Source organism: Balaenoptera ricei, chromosome 19 (assembly GCF_028023285.1).
Source record: "Balaenoptera ricei isolate mBalRic1 chromosome 19, mBalRic1.hap2, whole genome shotgun sequence".
Lineage (NCBI taxonomy): Eukaryota > Metazoa > Chordata > Mammalia > Artiodactyla > Balaenopteridae > Balaenoptera > Balaenoptera ricei.
The window spans coordinates 34,026,101-34,044,319 of record NC_082657.1 but is presented as its reverse complement, the minus strand read 5'-3'; the positions used below and the strand labels follow the sequence as shown (position 1 = coordinate 34,044,319).

The following is an 18,219-nucleotide window of genomic DNA, read 5'->3' as shown; positions in this document are numbered from 1 at the left end:
CCAGGTTCCCCGGGGCTCGAAGCCTAATTACTGTTTCCCGCTGGCACACTAGGTTCAGTGGAACCTTTCATTCCCCACTTCGAAAAAAAGTTGCAGTTTGCACCTTTTGTCCAGGGCGATGGACAGTTTACTGTGGCTTCTAAAAAGTAATGAGTGGCTCTGATTATGTTAAAATCTCTTTTAATTAAATATTTTGCATTTTACAAAGGCGGCTGCAGTTTCTTTTACCTTTTAAATCTAAGAGTATAACCTGTTTCCTTTCTGTGATAATACTTTAGCTCATACCCAGAAAAATCAATAGGTGTAAAAAATTAAATTAAACTTGTAATTTTAAACTATGAAACAGTTTTGGGGGAAACACAAATGTATATATTTATATTACAAAAAAAACATTAAATGCCTGTACAGGTGTCTTAATTTCATAATTTACTTCAAAGATACTGAGTTATCAATTTAAATACAAAAATGCTACATTAAATATACAGAATAAGATTTAATACAAATCCTTTTTTAAATTTTTCTTTTCAGTTGGTTAAGACATTTTTGTTTGTGTGTGGAGATGTTTACATTTTTATGTCATCCATCTCCAGGAACTATAAACTTTTTAGTAGGAGGGGTAGTTTTGTTTTTCTCTCATGTTGATGGAAAAATAACTGCCAAGGCCATGTTTTTTTTAATAAATTAGGAAAGTCCAGGACCGACGCAGCCCGCGTTAAATGTCGGACATACCTTTCTTCAATTCATAGGGAGAGTCTTTGCACAGGTCTAGCTGGGACTGGCTCCGCAACATTTTCGGGTCTTTAGCCAAAGCGTCCGCTCGGTTCAACACGGTCTGGTTTAATCCATTGAAATGCGAGCTCGGACCCGTTGTAGGGCCTGGCCCGGGCCCCGGGTGGCCATGAAGGTGTCCGAAGGAGCCATAGTTCGTGTAGCCAGGATAGAAGGGCGCCGTGTAGTACAGAGGCCGGGACAGCACTGTCCCGCCTGGAAAGGGACACTGAGCCGAGGGCGAGCGCGATGGCGCCGGTGCTGGTGACGCGCGGCTGCCTCCTAGGGCTTGCCCGGCTACGGGCCCGGGGCACGGTGGGCACGGAGAGCCCTCGCTCCCGCCGCCCCCGTCCTTGACCTTGTCCGAGGATGTGGCGATCTCCGCCAGAGACCACAGTTTGGGCTTGGCGAGCACCGCCTGAGGCGGTGGCGGTGGCGGCGAGTGTATGACCGAGGGCCCTCCGGGACCGGGGGGCAGCTCTCCCGCGGCTGGGTGTGGGCCCGGAGCCGGCGCGCCCGAGGAGTAGTGAGGGGCCGGGTCCTCGGCCAGCCGAGCTGCCGCAGGCCCGGCCGGGGAGGGCCCGCCGGCGCGGGGGGGCCCGGGCAGCGCGTCGAGGCGGCCCTCGGACGGCGGCTCTTTAAAATCCGAGTCGCTGAGGCTACCCTCGGTCTCTTTGCCGGCGGGGGTGGGCGGCCCCTGCAGCCGTTCACAGCCTGAAGCCGTCTTCTGCTCTGCTCCTCCTGCGGGCGAAACCCAGGCGGTCAGAGGCGCGGAGGCCGCGCGGCGGGGCCCAGGTCCCCGCCCGCAAAGGCAAAGACCCCTGCCCTCAACCTCCAGGCCCTGTGCGCCCCCTCTCCAGTCCCCCTTTTGCTCAACGCACCCTTTCCCGCGTCCACCAACCTGCATCGGGGCCCTCGGGGTCGCCCTTGTCCTCGGGCTTCTGGGGCTCATCCTCGTCGTTCTTCTCCAGGTCAATGTTCTCTTCCTCCTCCTCGTCCTCGCTGCGGTTCCGCGGCGTCCACGTCATCTTGTTCTCCTTCTTGAGGCGCCGGCGCGCGTTGGCGAACCAGGTGGACACCTGGGTGAGGGTCATCTTGGTGATGATGGCCAGCATGATCTTCTCGCCCTTGGTGGGGTAGGGGTTCTTGCGGTGCTCGTTGAGCCAGGCCTTCAGTGTAGCGGTGGCGTCTCGCGTGGCGTTCTTCCGGTACGCGGGGTCCCCGTAAGGGTACGAGCCCAGGGGTGCTGCGTACGGGTGGTACCCCAAGGAGCCTGCCATGCCGGGTGTATGGTCGTAGGGAGAGCCCTGCAGGGAACAGGCAGAGAGAAAGTGAGAGTGGGCCGTGGTCCCCAGTGCCACCTGGGCGACCGAAAGACACTTTCCCTGCACCCAGGGGCCTTCGGGCTGCGAGGCCCGCACTCAGGCTTCCCCTGGGGTAGGGCTGGAGAGCTCAGACCCTGGGGCAACCCCTCCTCCTCCTCATAAGGAAGCGGGGGCGCCAACTCCTGAGTCCTTGGGGGCGCTTGGAGCCGTCCTGGCTTCCCTGGCCCCTGGTAGGCCCCCCTCTGCCCGGGAACGTCCTCCCCCCGTGCGCAGATCCGGCCACCGCGGCCGGGCCCTCTACCCAGAGAGAGGCCTGGGCAGCGGCGGCGACTCTGCGCTCCGCGCCCGAGTGGTTGCGCGTTGGGAGCAAGGGTGGTGAGCAAAGGAAGTCAAGGACTTTTTTTCCCCACAGAGAAAGGCAAACGAAAAGCTAAGCCTTGCCTCGGCACTCCCACCCCTCCAAAAGTGTTACCCCAAACCGAAGCCAAGGCGCTTTTCCAGAAAGTGCACCCGGCCGAAAAATCCCGGATGCACCGCAGCTCGCCCGACTTTTCAGAAATTTAATACCTCCAAATCGGATTGCGAAGATAGGATTACGGATTTGCAACATTTTGGAGGACTAATTAAAGGCGAGGCCAAACACATTTACACAGACTTAGCACGCTTCTGTTCAGATTTCGGGTCTATTTCTTTTGAACTACTTTCTCCAAATGGCAAAACCAAAAAAAAAAAAAAAGAAAGAAAGAAAGTAAAATGTGCAGGGCGGCCTGGAGCTCACGTTTGAACCAAATGCTGCTCTTTAATCGCAGCGACCTCTCCCCAAAAAACCCTTTCCGCCAACTCAGCGATCCGAGCAAGACGCGGCTCTTCTCTCCGAGCAACTCCTGAGCCCGAGGCCCGGGCGAAGCCGAGGGAGACGATCGCCCAAGTTTGCAGGGTCCGCGAGGCTTGGCAGGGGCGGTCCGCGGTGGAGCCGAGGCCCGTGTCCCCCGCAGCCCCCGACCGCCCCAAGCTGCCCCAGCTGCCCTCGCCCGCCCCGGCTCCCGCTCACTCACCACGTACGAAGAGAAGGCGGCGGCTGCCGCCGCCGCGGGGTCGGCGCCGTACTGGAGGTGCGAGTTGTAGCCCGGCGAGGGCGCCGTGAAGGCGGTGGAGCCGGCGTAGGGCGAGAACGCGGAGCCCGACGACGAGCGCCCGAGCTCATCCGTGCGGGGCCCCGAGATGACGCTGGTGCTGTACGCCGGGCACGAGTAGAGCGCCAGCGAGGCGGACGGCTGGTACAAGTAGCCCTGCGGGTAGGACATGGCCACGCACGGGCATGGGGCGCTCCGCGCCGCGGCCGCCAACGAGCCGGGCGGCGCCCTGCGAGGGCGTGCGGGCGGGCACCTGGTCTCCGGCTGCCCCGGGCCGCCGCTCCTCGGGCCCCGGCTCCCGGGCTCCGGCCCGCGGCGCCTCCTCGCTGGCTTCCCGCGCGCCTCCGGCTGCGGCCGCCGAGCCCGCTCCTCTGCGCGCCTCGCTCGCCCCGGCAGGGTTTTCCGCCCCCTCCCTTGCTGCTTTCTCTTTTTCCCCCTCGCTCTTTGCACTGGGGGGCTCTGCTTTGGGCTTCGCAAAGGTCCTGCCAAGATGCTAAGTTGGAAATTGAGGATTCTGACGCCTTGTGCGCGCCTGAAGCTCCTCCTTCGCGGGGTGTAGTCGGTGGGAGGACTGGCAGGAGCCTCTGGGCGGCCGCAGCCAACCCGGCCGCCAGGCGCGCCTCGCCCTCTCCCTCTTCCTCCCCGGCTCCCTCTCCCGCTCGCCGGCGCTCCCCTCGCCCCTCCCTAGTGCCCGCCTCTCCTCCGCGGCCCTCCTCTCCCCCCTCCTCTTATTCCGCCCCCCCCCCCCCCCCGCCTCCCCTCCTAGGTCTCTCCCTCTCTCTCTCTCTCAGACTCTTGAGCGCCGGCCCCAGGATGACAAACACATCCCAGGCGCGCCGATCTCTTCCAACTTTCCTCCCCTGCTAAGTCGGGGTGGAGCGGCGGTTCCGACACAAGGCGGGCCCTGATGGCCGGTCCCGCCGCTTCGAAGCACAAAGGGAACGAGGCCGCGGACCGCGCGCCAGCGAAAGCTCTGCTTTCTGTACGCCGCAGTAAATCTCGGAGTTAGCGGATTTCTTGTTCGCCAGAAGGCTGGGCTCCAAGGCAGATCGCCGCCCACCCGCCCCTGGCTTCTCCCCCAAGCTAGGGGACCCGAGAGCGAGTTGGATACCCGGAATGAAGGCCCCCGAGAGAGCCGGATGGATGCCAGCGTCCAGGGCGCAGGGAGTCCGGGGTGACTGTCCCTCTCCGCCAGCAGCAGCAGGTGGGCGAGAGACAGGCCTTGGACATCTGCACGTCTCCGGCCCGGCCTCCCTTCCACCAACTCCCCGCCAGACGGCGAGGGAGGAGGCACTGGGGACCCAGTACTACGGGGGTAGCCTTTCTCTAGAGAGATAGTGGGCAAGAGCTGCCAGACGGAAAAGCAGCTACATCGGAGTAGGTCTTCGGACTCCACTACACCCCCTCCCGCAATGCCTGGCTGCCTCTTTCTCGGGGCTTTGCATTATCCGCAGCTCGCCCCGCCAGGCCGGTGGTGGTGGAGAGTGCGGGTCCTCTTCCCCTTCGCACCCACTCTCGCATCCGCCCACGCTCCACTGCTAACATTGCGGAGCAGTAACCAACCCCAACACCGTTTGTTCAGCGAGGCGCTGGCAAGGCAAACACACACAACCGAGTCACAGGCCGAGCCCTTGCCCACGAAGGCCACACATTTAGAATACAAAACAGACCCTTTGCCTGTCTCTCCACACCGCGCCGCCACAAGCCACAGAAGCACTCGAACTCTGGGACAGACAGGGGCGCTGGTGAACCAGGACAGGGGCTGGCACAGTGTTGGGCACTCCGCTGGGGCCCAGTAGATCGGGGATTTTGTGGCCTTTTATAATGAGGTCACATGGAAGCCGAAGTATGCCTATACACAAAGTTTCCCTCAATGACTCTGACGGGAGAGATACACTTTTATTTCCTGAGCTCCAAACCCTGCACACAAACCCACTCTCCACAACCGCACACTCTCCGCAGCGCGACTTCACGCACGCGCGCTGACTCCTCCCCTCCGTCAGTTCCCTCCAGGCTCCGCCCCTCAGGCGGACGTCCTCCTACAACCGCTCAATCCTCCCGGCCCCATCCCTCCCGGCTTTCACCTCTAATTGGACGCTGGCCTCTATTGGCTCCGCCCTTCGGCGACGTGGGCCCGCTTTCCTCCGAGTAACGGCGCCGAGGGGGCGGGGCTGGGCGGGGCGACGGCGCGCTATTGTCATGGAGACGGGAAGCCGGCGGCGGCGGTGGCGGGAACAGCCAGGCTGAGGTGGCAGCGAGCCGGCCGAGACTGAGGCGAGGCCGAGCGCCCTGGAGCGCGCGGAGCCGGCCAGTGGCGGCCTCTCAGGCAGCCAAGGGGCAGTGTCTTCCGGGGCTCGGGCAACGCCCGGGTGGTCGCGGGGAGTGCCCCGAAGCGTCCCCGCTCTGCTCGCATCGCTCCCGCCTCTCGCGGCCCCTCAGCTCCCCAGCGTCCGCCCCCCGGCTCCGCCCGCCGCCGGCTCCGCCCGCCGCCGCCGCCGCCGCCGCCGCAGCCCTTCGCGCTAAAGGTCGGTAGCGGCCCGCGCGCGCCGCCCGCCGGGGGCTCGCGCCAGCCACGAGGGAGCGTCCGCGGCTCGCGCGCCCGCGCCGTGGAGGAGAGGTGAGCCCCAGGTCCTCCATGCCACCGCGTACCCGCCCCGTTGCGGCCGGGCTTCCTGACTCTCGAGCCGCGTCCGCGTCCCCTCGTGGACCGGACGGACGCGGCGGTGTCCCGCGCGCCTCCGTGGGCATGGGCCGCGTGAACGTTGGGCGGGCTTCTGGTGTGACGGTCCCCGGGCGGGCGGGCGTGGGCGTGGGCGTGTCCCCTCCATCCACGCGCGGCGGCTTCACCCTCTCGGCTCTCGTCCGAGATTTCTGAAATGCTGATTTCTGAAATGGAGCCGTGGAGGTTTGTGCCACCGAAAATCTGAGTCTGTCAACAGAGACATTCTCATTACATCATCATGCCACTCTAGGCAGCTAAGCAACCCCCCGCACACACACACTATACTTACAACCCCCCCTTCCCCCCCTCCCACTTCGTTTCTTTCTACTGTCTTCTTTTTGGTGCACGGACTGTAGAGAATCCTGCAAGATATTGAGGCATTTAGAATTTATGATTCTGTTGCTGTGGTTGTCACCTCCGCTCTGCGTCAAATTTGAGACTCATTTCTTAAGGATGTCTCTATTTTCTGGTTTATTTGCACATTGATGGCTCTGATGCTCGGCTGGCCACGGCCGCCCGGCGTCTGAGATAGACTCGTGTTAATATGTGAAAGGGAAGAGCTGATCATTAGCGGGCAGACGGGATTCAGATAACATCTGGAGGGTTTTCTCCGTTTTCATGTGAAAGCTTTCACGTTTTTGCTGGTAAACCGGAGGTTTTAACTTTTAGTCTTGGTAGCAGTGACGATAAGGATACGTTCCCTTATGTCCACCCGCCGCCCCCCCCCCGCCCCTTTTCGTCCTTTATTCATCAGCTTTGCCGTTTGGGAGCCTGCATGCTTTTAGCAGTAGTTTAACTCGTCTCTTGTCACTGAAGCTTTCTCCCCCAGCAGAGGTGGGAGCTAACTCCCTCTGGTTCCAGGTTACCAAGACGACTCCTTTTCTTTTTTGGCTTACTATTGCATTTGTATCTTTATGAACATTTTAACTTACACTAGGGATAGGTATTTCCTGATTGTTCTTAATGAAAGACTTTTTAAAAAAATCTAATTTTAAAACTTCCTAAGAGTTTATTGGTTTGTCATGTCTGCACGGATCCTGTTATGCATAACTCTTAAAATTTAGAGCTTTAAAATAAGATCCACAATTGTATTGTTAAGACGTGGTTGTGGAGCTTGCTCTTCGAGTTTTGGCTGTACAGTTGTCATTGTTTAAATCAAGTGCAAAAGAGGTTATTCCTGTTTATTTAGTGTAATAACTGTTTACAGTTAAAACTTTAAAGACTCATAAAAGTAGATCTGCTGTATTTTAAAGATCTCATCATTCTTGTGGGAGAGACACAACACTGACGCTAGGAAAGGCAACAGATTGCTTCTGTCATATCGCTTTGCTGTTTTGGAGTGTACTTAAAGGATTATGATTGATAAGGCTGTCTTGCCAGAGAATGTTGACACAGGTGTGCATCGTTATCTTAATTAAGATCCTGAGAAAATGTTGTCTATAAAATGGTGACATAAGAAGGGCGGCATATTTCTGTACAGTTTTGCTTTTGGAGAATTTAATTGCATAGAAACCTGTCTTTGAGCTTCCAGATTTTGTGAGCACTTTGGCAGCAGAAGTTTTAGAGAGAAATGATAGTTCAATGTTAAGTGTTCTGGCATGTATTAATACTACTTGTGGCTTTTTGGCAATGCCTTTGTCGACTTTCTTTGTGCTTCCATCTTGGTGGAATAATGGTTCCTGATTTAGAAAGAAAAGCATAAATAGCATAGTATATTATTAAGCAGACGTTTATTAGTGTTCAGTAAAAAATATGTAGAGGAAGGCGTGCTTAATGTGCAGAAACAAGATTGTAATAAAAAGGTAAATATGTAAGAAATTTATGTCCCTTCACTTTTTTAGAAGACAGTCTCCTAGAATGTTTTAATGATCTAAAACAGTTTCGTTTTTCTTATTGTCAAGTACTTAACTACATTGTTTATGGAATGCCTTGCTTTTATTTCCAGACGTAGAAGAAAACTGTTTTATTTCTTCCAAAATGTGGTTCTGTAAACCTGAATTGATGAGCAAGTGAAGATGGTGCATTTAGACTCTTATTAGTTTAAGGATCTGAATCATAACCTGGATGACCACTGGAATAGTATTACTGTCCTTTACTTCAAATCTCTGAATACCAAATGCCAAAACAATGGCAGGACGGATGCTGTTGGTTATATTACCCCTTGGCTTTCCCAGCACCTAATACCCTTCAACATAAGTATTGCATTAAGATTTCCCCCCTCTCTTTGTAGCTCATGATTTCCTGGAAGCTGGCTGTCCATCAGTGTGTATGTAAGATGTGTGAGTGTTTTTCTTTAATATTAAAACTCATTGTAGAAAGAGGAAATGAAAGTGGAGGAGGCCATAGGCATTATGATCGGAGAGGCCAGGTGTAGAGAGTCACAGCTCATTCGTGACTCCAAGGATAATGAGCTGCAGAGCATTACATGGTAAACTAAAATCAAAGAATGACTGATTTAGATTTGTTTGCTGAAACTAAAACAAGAGCATTAATTTTGAGATAATTGCTTTACTTATCCCCCAACTCCCCTTCAAAAATTTTTTTTCTGGCAGCTAAGATCAACATCCCAATGCTATTATCCATATATTATTTTCAAATTTGATATGCTGTGTTAAAAGAAATGAAATAGGAATATGAGCTAATTACCTGTCATCTGTTTTAATAAGTAACACCAAGTAATTATTAATACATTAATATATAATAATATAATATGTTTTTACAGTATAGAAATCTTGTGGAAAATGTCAGTGTTCTTCAGTTGATAATGTGCAAGTAAATGAGATCATGTAATCCTGAGTGAATTAAACATGTTCTTTAAGACAGATTATGAAAACAGGATCATATTTTGGAACAGTGTTTTAACTCTGAGATAGCACAGCCTATTTTGTGTGGTAATATCTCAATATCTTTGTGTATTTCCCTTCAGTGTCTACATTGTGTTGGCTCCTGTAGTTTAACATCTTTTTGGTATAAATATTAGCTGTTTTATAGAGAATAATTGTCCTTAATAGAATAGCAGCTGATACAACTCTAAGAAGATGTAAAATCTTGGAATTATTTTTTTCTTGTTCAGTAATGACTCTGGTTTGCTTTCGTAGCACTACTCTGGAGTGTGATACTCATGACTTATTTCTGCATAAATCTGCAGTATTTTATAGCTAGAGTATACCTGAGCACCAATTTAGCTTGGCAAATTAACTTAGATGCTTCAAAATTGAAAACCAGTATATTCAAATGTAGTTAAAGTTTAAATCTTTATTAGTAAGGATGCACTTAACATTTGTTCAGGAGAATAGAATATAATTTTCTCCTGCAGTTGTCATTTATGTAATCCATTTTTCTAGCCTTTTCTCAGGCTAATGATATTCCACACCTTGATACAGTCTTTAGTTGTTTATTTGCGATAATATAGAGTGATACCTTGGAGAAAATTAGATTAGATATTCATATCTAATATCCCAAAAGTATTTAACCAGACTTCTGTGTTTCCTTAAACAGAATCGTTTCCATTTTCTGTGCAGGTTTTAAGTATGATGTTTCCATAATACATTTGGATGTTTTCAGCTAAGCTCACTTCTGAACTATGGGGTTCCTCCAAATGTTGACTGAAATTTGTCCTTGTGCACCCCCAGGCTCATCTGCAAGTGAGTGTCTGCACAGTTGTGCTTGTGTGTGGAGTAAACCCAAAATAGCATCAGCGTTTGTTTTACCAAAGTATTTGTATTGGAAATAGGGATGGTCTAAGTACAGAATGTAGAGAATGTCACTTGAGGCCTTTGATTATTAAAATTTTACCAATGCATTGGTAAGTAGGAAAATTTCTGATTCATGGAAATGCGCTTAAAATGCATTTATTTTTTAATGTTATCATCGGATAGTGAAATTTATGAACTCAGTGCTTTTCGTAAAAATCAAGACTAAAGTTATGATATGTTATAGAAATAGGAGTATTATTTAAAGGAAATAATGTTTATATCAAATTACAGTTTTTGATTATTTTCATTGCCCCAGTTCTTTTAAGAATAAACTTAGAGGGAGTATCAGCTCTAGTCATGGGTACTAAACTCTTTTAAAAGGACAAAGGATATACAGGTGTGCACACAACTTGTCACTTCTCATCAAAATAGGGGCTGCTGAGTACAAGCAGATGAGAAAAGCTATGAGAAAAAAAAAATTACTGTGCAGAATATTTGTGTTGCCTAGTGGGGAGAGCAAGTACTGGATTTAGTGATAGAGAATATTTTCTTAAGTAAAAAAGATGGTTGGATGACCAAAAAAAAAAAGCTAATTCTACAGAAGGCAACCCTAGTACAGCCTGCAGTAGAATAAGTGCTTCTCTGTGGATACCTTCAAAGGCATTAAAGTGATTTTTAATGTTATATAATGGTTTTTACGTAACACACTTGTGTTCTCCTATCACTGATTGGGCATTATGGGGCTTCATGGATGACCAAGAGCTGAAGCATTACAGTGACTTAGGAAACACACAAATATGAAGAAAATGTTAAACAGTGAGCAATCTGATTCCTCTTTGTTTGCCTTTAAGCTTAGTTTTTGGGGTTTTTTTTTTGGTTTTTTAACCACATGTAAACTTGTTGAATTTTAAAAACAGGAGGATTAGATTTTTTTTCCCTCCTAAGGATGAATATAGGAAAAATCTAAACATATATGCAAATTGGTTGAGTTTTATATCTGTTATTAGCCAAAATTTATTATGAAGATTCATATTTATTTCTTATATATTAATGGTATTCAAATGTATTAAAACTGATAGCTCTTTTATATAAAATAGGTGTGTGAGGGGGGTTCCCCACTCTTGAAAATATGAAGGAAAGCATGTCCTTTCAACAGTAATAGGTTATGGTTGATTAATCGAGAAGGTTATACTAAATGTTCTCTAGTGGAAATGGCTAGAGTATGCTTTTTGAGAACTATATCATTCAGGAATAAAATCAATTGAAGTATTGGTAATTAAATTGTAATTCAATGAAGGAACGAACTGGTAGGAAAGATGAAGCTAACTCTTGCTGTTTTTCTCTTTAAGAATCTACAGTCCATAATGGAGCTACTGTACTGGCTATTGGAAGAAGGAGATTCTGAAGATAGGGAGGTAATATTATCTCTTTTAAAAGAATACTTTCCTCTGTAATCCTGTGCCTTTATTACATATAAGAACTTTATCTAGTAGAGAGCAATTTCTTTAAATTTGGGGTATGGAAACAATCTGATTTTCCTGTGTTGAGTTTTCGAGCTCCTCCTCCTGGGGTAATAGGCTATGTTGGGAGAGCTGAGAAATCTCATCTAGGCATACTCAGCACCCTTAAAATAGCTTCTTTCTGAGAATTAGATCTGTGATGGTGGCCTACCCCGTTCTAGTAGATGTCATTTTAGCTTGTGGTCGATGCGCAGGCACTGAGCACGTTGCTGAGCTGTCCTCATTTACCTCTCCGGCTTTGTTGCCTTCTCTGGGGGAACGTGCCCTCGGCAGGGTGGTTTACTGCCAGCCACCAGCCAGCTCTGAGTGGGAGACTTGCTGGTTGACAACTGGTGCCAGGGCTCTGCCAAAGAGCTCACCAGGCCCAGCCTGGGCTGCTCTAGCGCACTGGAGGCCAGGAGCTCCCACACACGGGTTCCTTCCCTAGTTGTCAGCTTTAGGTCCCTTTCCATTTTTTGTGTAATCCTAGGCTATGGGTAATACTTTCCGTTTCCTCTCACTAGGTTGGCTTGTTGCTTTCTTTGCAGCTGTTGCAGGGATTCACATGGAATGGAGGACTGTTTTATTCTGGATGAGATCTTTGATCATTTCCCCACATGCTTTTCCAGTTTCAGAAACCTAATGCTGGTGTTAAAGAATGAATCTAAGATTCTTGAACAACAGAAATGAAAAATGAAAAATCTGTGTCAATAAGAAAAGCTTCCATCTTTTCATGCTATGTTGCTACATTGCCCATGCAAGTTAAATTAAAAACAGAGTCAAACCCTTTTATAAATTATCAATCGCTATGTCTAAGAATGTTTATAAAGGCTTAAATTGTGTAATGGTATTTATATCATTTTTTTTCCTTTTTAAGAAAAATGATATACTTTTCTAGTCATCAAAAATACTCCCTGAACTATATCTATGGAGAGATATTAATATAATAATAAAGGGCTTTATGATGTCTAATTATGTAATTGGGAAATTGGTAAGCAACAGTAGTAGCGAAAATCAATTTCTTCTATTAAAGAGCTAGTATACATTTAAAAACAAAAACCTTCAAGAAGGAGACTCTTGAATCTTTAAATCATATGATGTTTTTGGTTAATACAACAGGAAGAGGAAATATACTAATCTCAGATTCTTTCATTCTTGCCTAGGTAGAGGTTGGAAGCAGCTGAGGAGCTATTAACATGTAGCCTAGAAAAAAAATGATATAAAAGCGATTACTTGGAAGGCAGTTTACATTTGCAGAACGATTCAATATTATGTCCTTGACCAACTTTTACACTTCATATACTTGGGTTATTACTCTAGCTTTTAAAATATCAATCTATGGTGTAGCTTGTGTATGGAATGCAAGGGTGTTTTTGAATTGACTAGGTCTTGCTGGTCATTCTAAAATGTGCCACAGTATTACAAAGTTGAAATGTAATATTTATTAATAGAAGGAAAATATAAAATTTAATATCTGGGCAACTGTGACCTTTAAACCTACTTTAAAAGTATAATCTTGACATCTGTGACACTATTTTTTGTCTTTGTTATATAGATAGAATTATGGATATTCTACAATCCAAATGATTTATTTATTAATTCCAAATTTTGTTCTCTATAATGGACTTTTAAAATAAAAAGAATACGTGCTTTAGTCATGGACTAATTTATTAAGCATTAGTATACAGAAAAGCAGCCTTGATTAATTTAAAACTGTGACAGGGGGCAGGTAAAACTGTTTTCGGCTGAAATTTACTAATGCAGTAACCATTTAAATTAAATGTTTGTTAACGTAATAGTGATGGCATTTTCTCCTCCTCCTCCTTGTGGTTTTGTCCAACTAGATGTTACAGTGGCAGTTGCACTGACTGTTAAGTGTTTAAATGATGACACCATTATGTGAAGTGATTTTGAAATGAGAGATTCCAGCCAAGAATTACATCTGCTCCCATCTCCTTCAAATCATACTCTCTGGCAGTACAGATTATGATTGATTTGTTTGTGACAGATTGCAGGAAACAGTCATTGATTTTTCAATATTTTACCTTAAAATTATTTACAGTTGTAACCATGGGGAGGTATTTCCATGGGCTGTCAGCCCCTGAAAGACTAGGATAATATTCCCTGCTCTCTGACAAGACAAATTACCTGTAATGAGTGCAGTAGCTGAAGGGTATACTTTTATTTTAAAATATGTCAATAACCCCAGTGACTAAACGAATATTGATTTAGCATAATGAAGCCTGAGTAATGTGAAAATGAGCTTTTTCAAGGAGCATGGTAAAGACTTTCTTTTTAGCTGGTTGTAAGAAGCTTTTCATTCTTTTCAACTAGCTAGTGGAGATAAGGAGTTTTATATGCAAACCATCAGGAATGATAGTGTTGTTTGTGATAACCAGGGTCCAAATATTTTGCCCTTGCTTTTATCGATTCTTTTTCAGATCTTATTTGGAGTCTTACTTTCAGTCATAGGATAGCTACTGATTTGCTGGCTCTTATCTTTAACCAAATTAATGTATTTACCATTTCAGCATATTATGCGTTAGAACCTCTGGTATTGAATATTAAAATATTAAGTCTATATACAATCATCTGTAGATGACATAATAATTATCTTAAGACATTTCAAATGGGTCTATTGTAGTATTTAATGTGCTGTATGTTATGGTAGAATAATTCCTAGTCCCTGGACATCAGACTGCTTTCAGTGGGAATGAAGATTAATTTACTTAAGCCCTGATATTTTAGGCATCATTGCATGTTTTCATTTTTGTCAGACTTCCCCCCACCCTTTTCAAATATAACTTTTTAATGGATTAAGATCCCAATACATAAGGTCCTTCAAACAAGAATGACAATAAAGTAGTATATTGCTTTATTTTATAGTTCATCAAGAAGCCAAAGATCTTATGCCTGACTAAGTATCTCCATATCTAACTTGGTAAGGAGAAAATAGGGTAAACAATGCCTATAATATATAGTAGAAAAGTCAGTATTTGAAGGTGTCTAACTTGTATTCCATGGGAACCTAACGTATTTTATAACTAATAGTAATAAAATTTTATTGAAAGCAATAGGTAAAGTCCCTTTAGAAATTAAAAATGAGTTATGATTTAAAGAAAATTCAGACGGCTTTTTGTGAGTGCTAGTTGTTTTGTAGCATTACATTGGAAATGTTGCAATAAAATGAAAAATATAAACGTATCTTTTAATGGAAAATAGGATAGACCCTAGAACAAAAAATTACCGTTTTATTTTTTCCCAGGAATTTGCCTGAGGGTGTGACACAGATGATCTCTGTTACTCGTCTTAGTTGTGTCCTGCAGTAAGCCGGATGCTTTATAAAATACTGGTCCCTTGGTTTCAAATGCTGTAAGATTTCAGTTCTCCATCACCCCCTCCGCCCAATTTTTTCCTTTTTTCTATAAAGGACCTTTGAAAATAGAAATATAAAGGTTGCACTATCATCACATATGAAACTGGTAGCCCAAATTCTTCAACCGTTAATTTGGTTTATAGTTTTCTAAGTTGATATTGTATCCTTAGAACTTATCTATGGTTAAGGCCTATCTATAGATACGCCCTCCAGAAAAAAATGAATATAGATTTTTTTCCTCAATAGTTTTTTTAAGTGAAGCATATTTTCTTCATACAAATCTACGTTAAGGCAAACATCTATATTGTTGTTTAGTTTATTTTGGAGTAAAATAATAAATGTATATGATAAGTACCTCCTGACCCCATCATTTAGTTTAAACCTATCTGTTCATTTTATAGTACATGTGCAGAACTATTTACGTGAATAAAATTCAATAAATACGTAGATAAAGTAAAGCTTTTTCTCAGGAAATTATTCTCTTTTGGATACTCTGCCCTTTTCCATTTCTTTTCTCCCCTTGGAAAAAAAATATCTTGCCCTTGTTCTCCTTTAGGGAAAAACTATTTAGATAAAGTGTTTTTAAATCATGCAAGTCATTGCCTGGGGTTGGTTAAAACATTTACTTTTTTGAAAAGGAGAAAATGCCCCTGTTTTAAAAATCTTTCTTGTATTTGTATCTATTAAGATAAACAGTTTACTTTGATACGGTACATACCAATCTACTTAGTTAATTTTTTTTCCAGAATTCATTTTACTGTGCTTGGTCTGACCTTCTATGATAACTTAATATAGGAACAAATTAGCATATAATTCTGTTTTCCATGTGACCTCAACCAGTTGCAGAATTGTACCGCCACTTTTGGGGCGCAGTTTGATAGTTTATGTAGACTGTAGCGTTTTTAAGTGTTTGCAAATGTTCAGTGCATCCTGCCTAAGGTGTTATCGAAAATGTTTAAAAGTAAGCAGTTAGAGGAAGTACTCACACCTATTCCTAAGGTATGAAAATGCCTCCTAAAGGTAGCATTTTAAATTAGTGTGCATAATTGATTAGTGATTTGTCTTTCTCCCGAGCATAAAGCAACAGGGCAAAGTTAAGTGAGGTTGGTGAAGTATAAGAAGATATTAGGGACTGATGGTGACAATGATCATGGCAACTAAATGGATTTTTTTTTTTCTTTTAGATTCAGCTATCAGTCTGAAATTTCCTGTGGTCTGTTCAGTCTAGATGCAAAGGCCATGGAAAAATCAAGTGCTCAAGTGGTTTAAATATGTTTTGGATGTTCTTATTTATAGATTACAGTATTTTTCCACTTAAAATCCACAGTTGTCATGCAGAAGAAGGTTATGCCCTTCTAGATCACCAATTTTATTTGACGTGCTTAGCGTTGTAATGTATTACCAAATGCTATCTGTTTTAATCAAAGTATAGAAAAAATAAAATCAATTTTATATGTTGACTTTTTTTCTAAAACGACTTTATTGGATTGAATGAATGTTTATACCTGAAAAAGAGCGTTCCAAAAAAAAAAATCACATTCTCCAACATAGCAATTCTGGCAATCTGATATCATTAGAATAGGTTTAAAATCACTTTCTAATGTGACTGTATTATATTTATGGGAGAAAAAAGACTTGAAAGATATCCTTATATATATTTTAATTCTCTATATTAGTCCCTCTGGAATAGAACATTTTCTTCTCAAAAAATCTATTAGCTTAACTCAGATACAAGAAAAAAATCATAACTGGCAGAGCATTTGTTACGTGTTTGAGCATTTGTTATGTAAAGAAGGTTGACATCCAGTCTTTCACAGAGTTCTTACATTTGGGGAGACTGAATAATGACGGTTTGCCTTGCCATTGGGAAATTCCTTGTTGTGGCCTTTGTGGTGGCTGTAGGAAAATGGAAGGATTCCTCTGTGGCAGGCAGGCCTCTGGCTTCTGTGGTGTGAACACTGTCAAGGGGTATGTCTCACTAGAGGTAGCCCTTAGCGAGGGAACTGGGGCGATTCACAGATGCTGATGACACTCGAAGAAGCAGTTGTGAGTGACTGTTTTGTAAATGACCCAGTTCGTACTTCAGCCACTTCTGTAGTTTTTACAAAGAAAGTGCTATGATAAATTCTTAATCTCAGGTCTCCATATGGCACAGTAAATTTATTAGGCTAGAGTGTTTCTTTTTTATTTTTAATTAAACTTAGTATTTTGAGATCATTATAGATTTCACATGCAGTTGTACTAAATAATGGAGAGGTCCTTTGTACCCTTTACCTAGTTTCCCCAAATAGTATGGTGTATAGTACAATATCACAACCTGGACATTGGCATCAGTACAGCCAAAATACAGAACATTTCCTTCACCACAAGGATTCCTTGTGTTGCCCTTGTATATCCATAGTTCCTTCTCTCCTGCTTCCCTTCCTTAACCATAGCAACCACTAGGCTGTTCTCCATTTCTATAATTTTTTCTTTTCAAGGATGTTATATAAATGGAATCATATGGTATATAACCTTTTGGAATTGACTTTTCTCACTCAGCACAATTTTCTGGAGATTCAACTTGAATATTTCAAGTCTGTTCTTTTTATGTTTGGGTGATATCCCATGGTATGGTTGTCCCACAGTTTGTTTAACCATTTACCAGTTGAGACTTCAGGGTTGTTTCTGGTTTTTCACTATTACGAATAAAACTGCTGTAAACATTTGTGTATAGATTTTTGAGTGAACATAAGTTTTCATTTTCCTGGGATAAATGCCCAGGAGTGCGATTGTGGGTCATATGATAATTACAGAGAGCATTTCTTTTTAAGACTAGAATTGATTTTGTGTGTATGGAAGGGGAGACAAAGAGGACATCTACATTTTTGTGGTATTTTTGCTTTAACTGGATTTGTTTATGATTTCAAAACATGCAGACTATCTTAAATAACTTGTAGCTAGATATCAAAAAACAGTTTTTCCACAACCTAGATTTTGTTCTTATTTTTAGAGAAATATTTTTGAGAAAAAATTACTTTTTGGGGGGGTAAACAATTTCTGTGTAAAGGAATAAAGGTAGACATACACTATAGAAAGGACGCTGCAAAGCTGACAGGTTACTTGGGGAAATTTTCCAAGTGTTAATAGAGAGACTTGACGTTCAAGGATATATTATAATAGTTTTTCAATTGGTAGACTCTAGCTTTTGTCACTACCATGTTGCCTGTAGTTTTTATTTGTAGAATGAATTCATTATCTTTACAATTTGTGTTCAGCGGTATTGCGTTTAATGTCCATCTAATTCAACTATATGCACTTAGGAAGAAAAGAAGGAAATAAAAAACTATAAGTATCTTTTCTAGTACGTGGCCCCTAAAAGGCAACTATTGATACTTTACATGATGCTTAATGGAAGAAACAGCTCTGTTCCCAACCCTGGTGGAAATTATACTGTTATACTTCCTAAGAGGCATGTATGAAACCGTCTATGCTATATTTTGGGAGAGACTTGCTGAAAGGATTTTCAAGGATAATTTTTATTCTGATTTTCCACCATATATATTGACTTTAGAACTCTTACTGAAGATGTAGCTCCATTTCTTTTTTAGAAACATTGGATGCCTTTAACTGGTTACAATAATCCTTCTAACAAAAGTCAATATTTTAAATCTTTAACCTTTTTGAGTGAGGCCCTAGGCCCAGGGGAACCCCAATCTTGC

The 18,219-nt window shown here is 44.4% G+C and overlaps 1 protein-coding gene and 1 long non-coding RNA gene across 4 annotated transcripts in view; one reads left to right on the top strand and one right to left on the bottom strand.

Annotated features, from left to right (window-relative positions):
- Positions 1-200: 200 nt before the first annotated feature.
- IRX5 (iroquois homeobox 5) lies at positions 201-3,870 on the bottom strand. The gene is made up of 3 exons (XM_059904038.1): positions 3,149-3,870; positions 1,670-2,075; positions 201-1,509 (listed from the first exon to the last, which is right to left on the bottom strand). The coding sequence occupies exons 1-3, from the start codon at positions 3,395-3,397 to the stop codon at positions 713-715; spliced, it is 1,452 nt and encodes a 483-aa protein (XP_059760021.1). The 5' UTR covers positions 3,398-3,870; the 3' UTR covers positions 201-712.
- Positions 3,871-5,775: 1,905 nt separating this feature from the next.
- LOC132353481 (uncharacterized) overlaps positions 5,776-18,219 on the top strand; it is a 48,434-nt gene continuing 35,990 nt past the window's right edge. For all 3 annotated transcript variants that reach the window (XR_009499035.1, XR_009499033.1, XR_009499034.1), the window contains exons 1-3: positions 5,776-5,843; positions 9,470-9,592; positions 10,993-11,058. This is a non-coding gene — a long non-coding RNA (uncharacterized LOC132353481). The remainder of the gene's footprint in view (positions 5,844-9,469; positions 9,593-10,992; positions 11,059-18,219) is intronic.

What these genes read in the sequence shown, in the direction of transcription:
- IRX5 (XM_059904038.1), bottom strand. Translation starts at nt 3,397, where the DNA reads ATGTCCTACCCGCAGGGCTACTTGTACCAGCCGTCCGCCTCGCTGGCG. An exon ending in CCGCCTTCTCTTCGTACGTG is followed by an intron (nt 2,076 to 3,148) that starts GTGAGTGAGCGG and finishes TGTTCCCTGCAG; the next exon opens with GGCTCTCCCTACGACCATAC. An exon ending in CCCCGAGGGCCCCGATGCAG is followed by an intron (nt 1,510 to 1,669) that starts GTTGGTGGACGC and finishes TTTCGCCCGCAG; the next exon opens with GAGGAGCAGAGCAGAAGACG.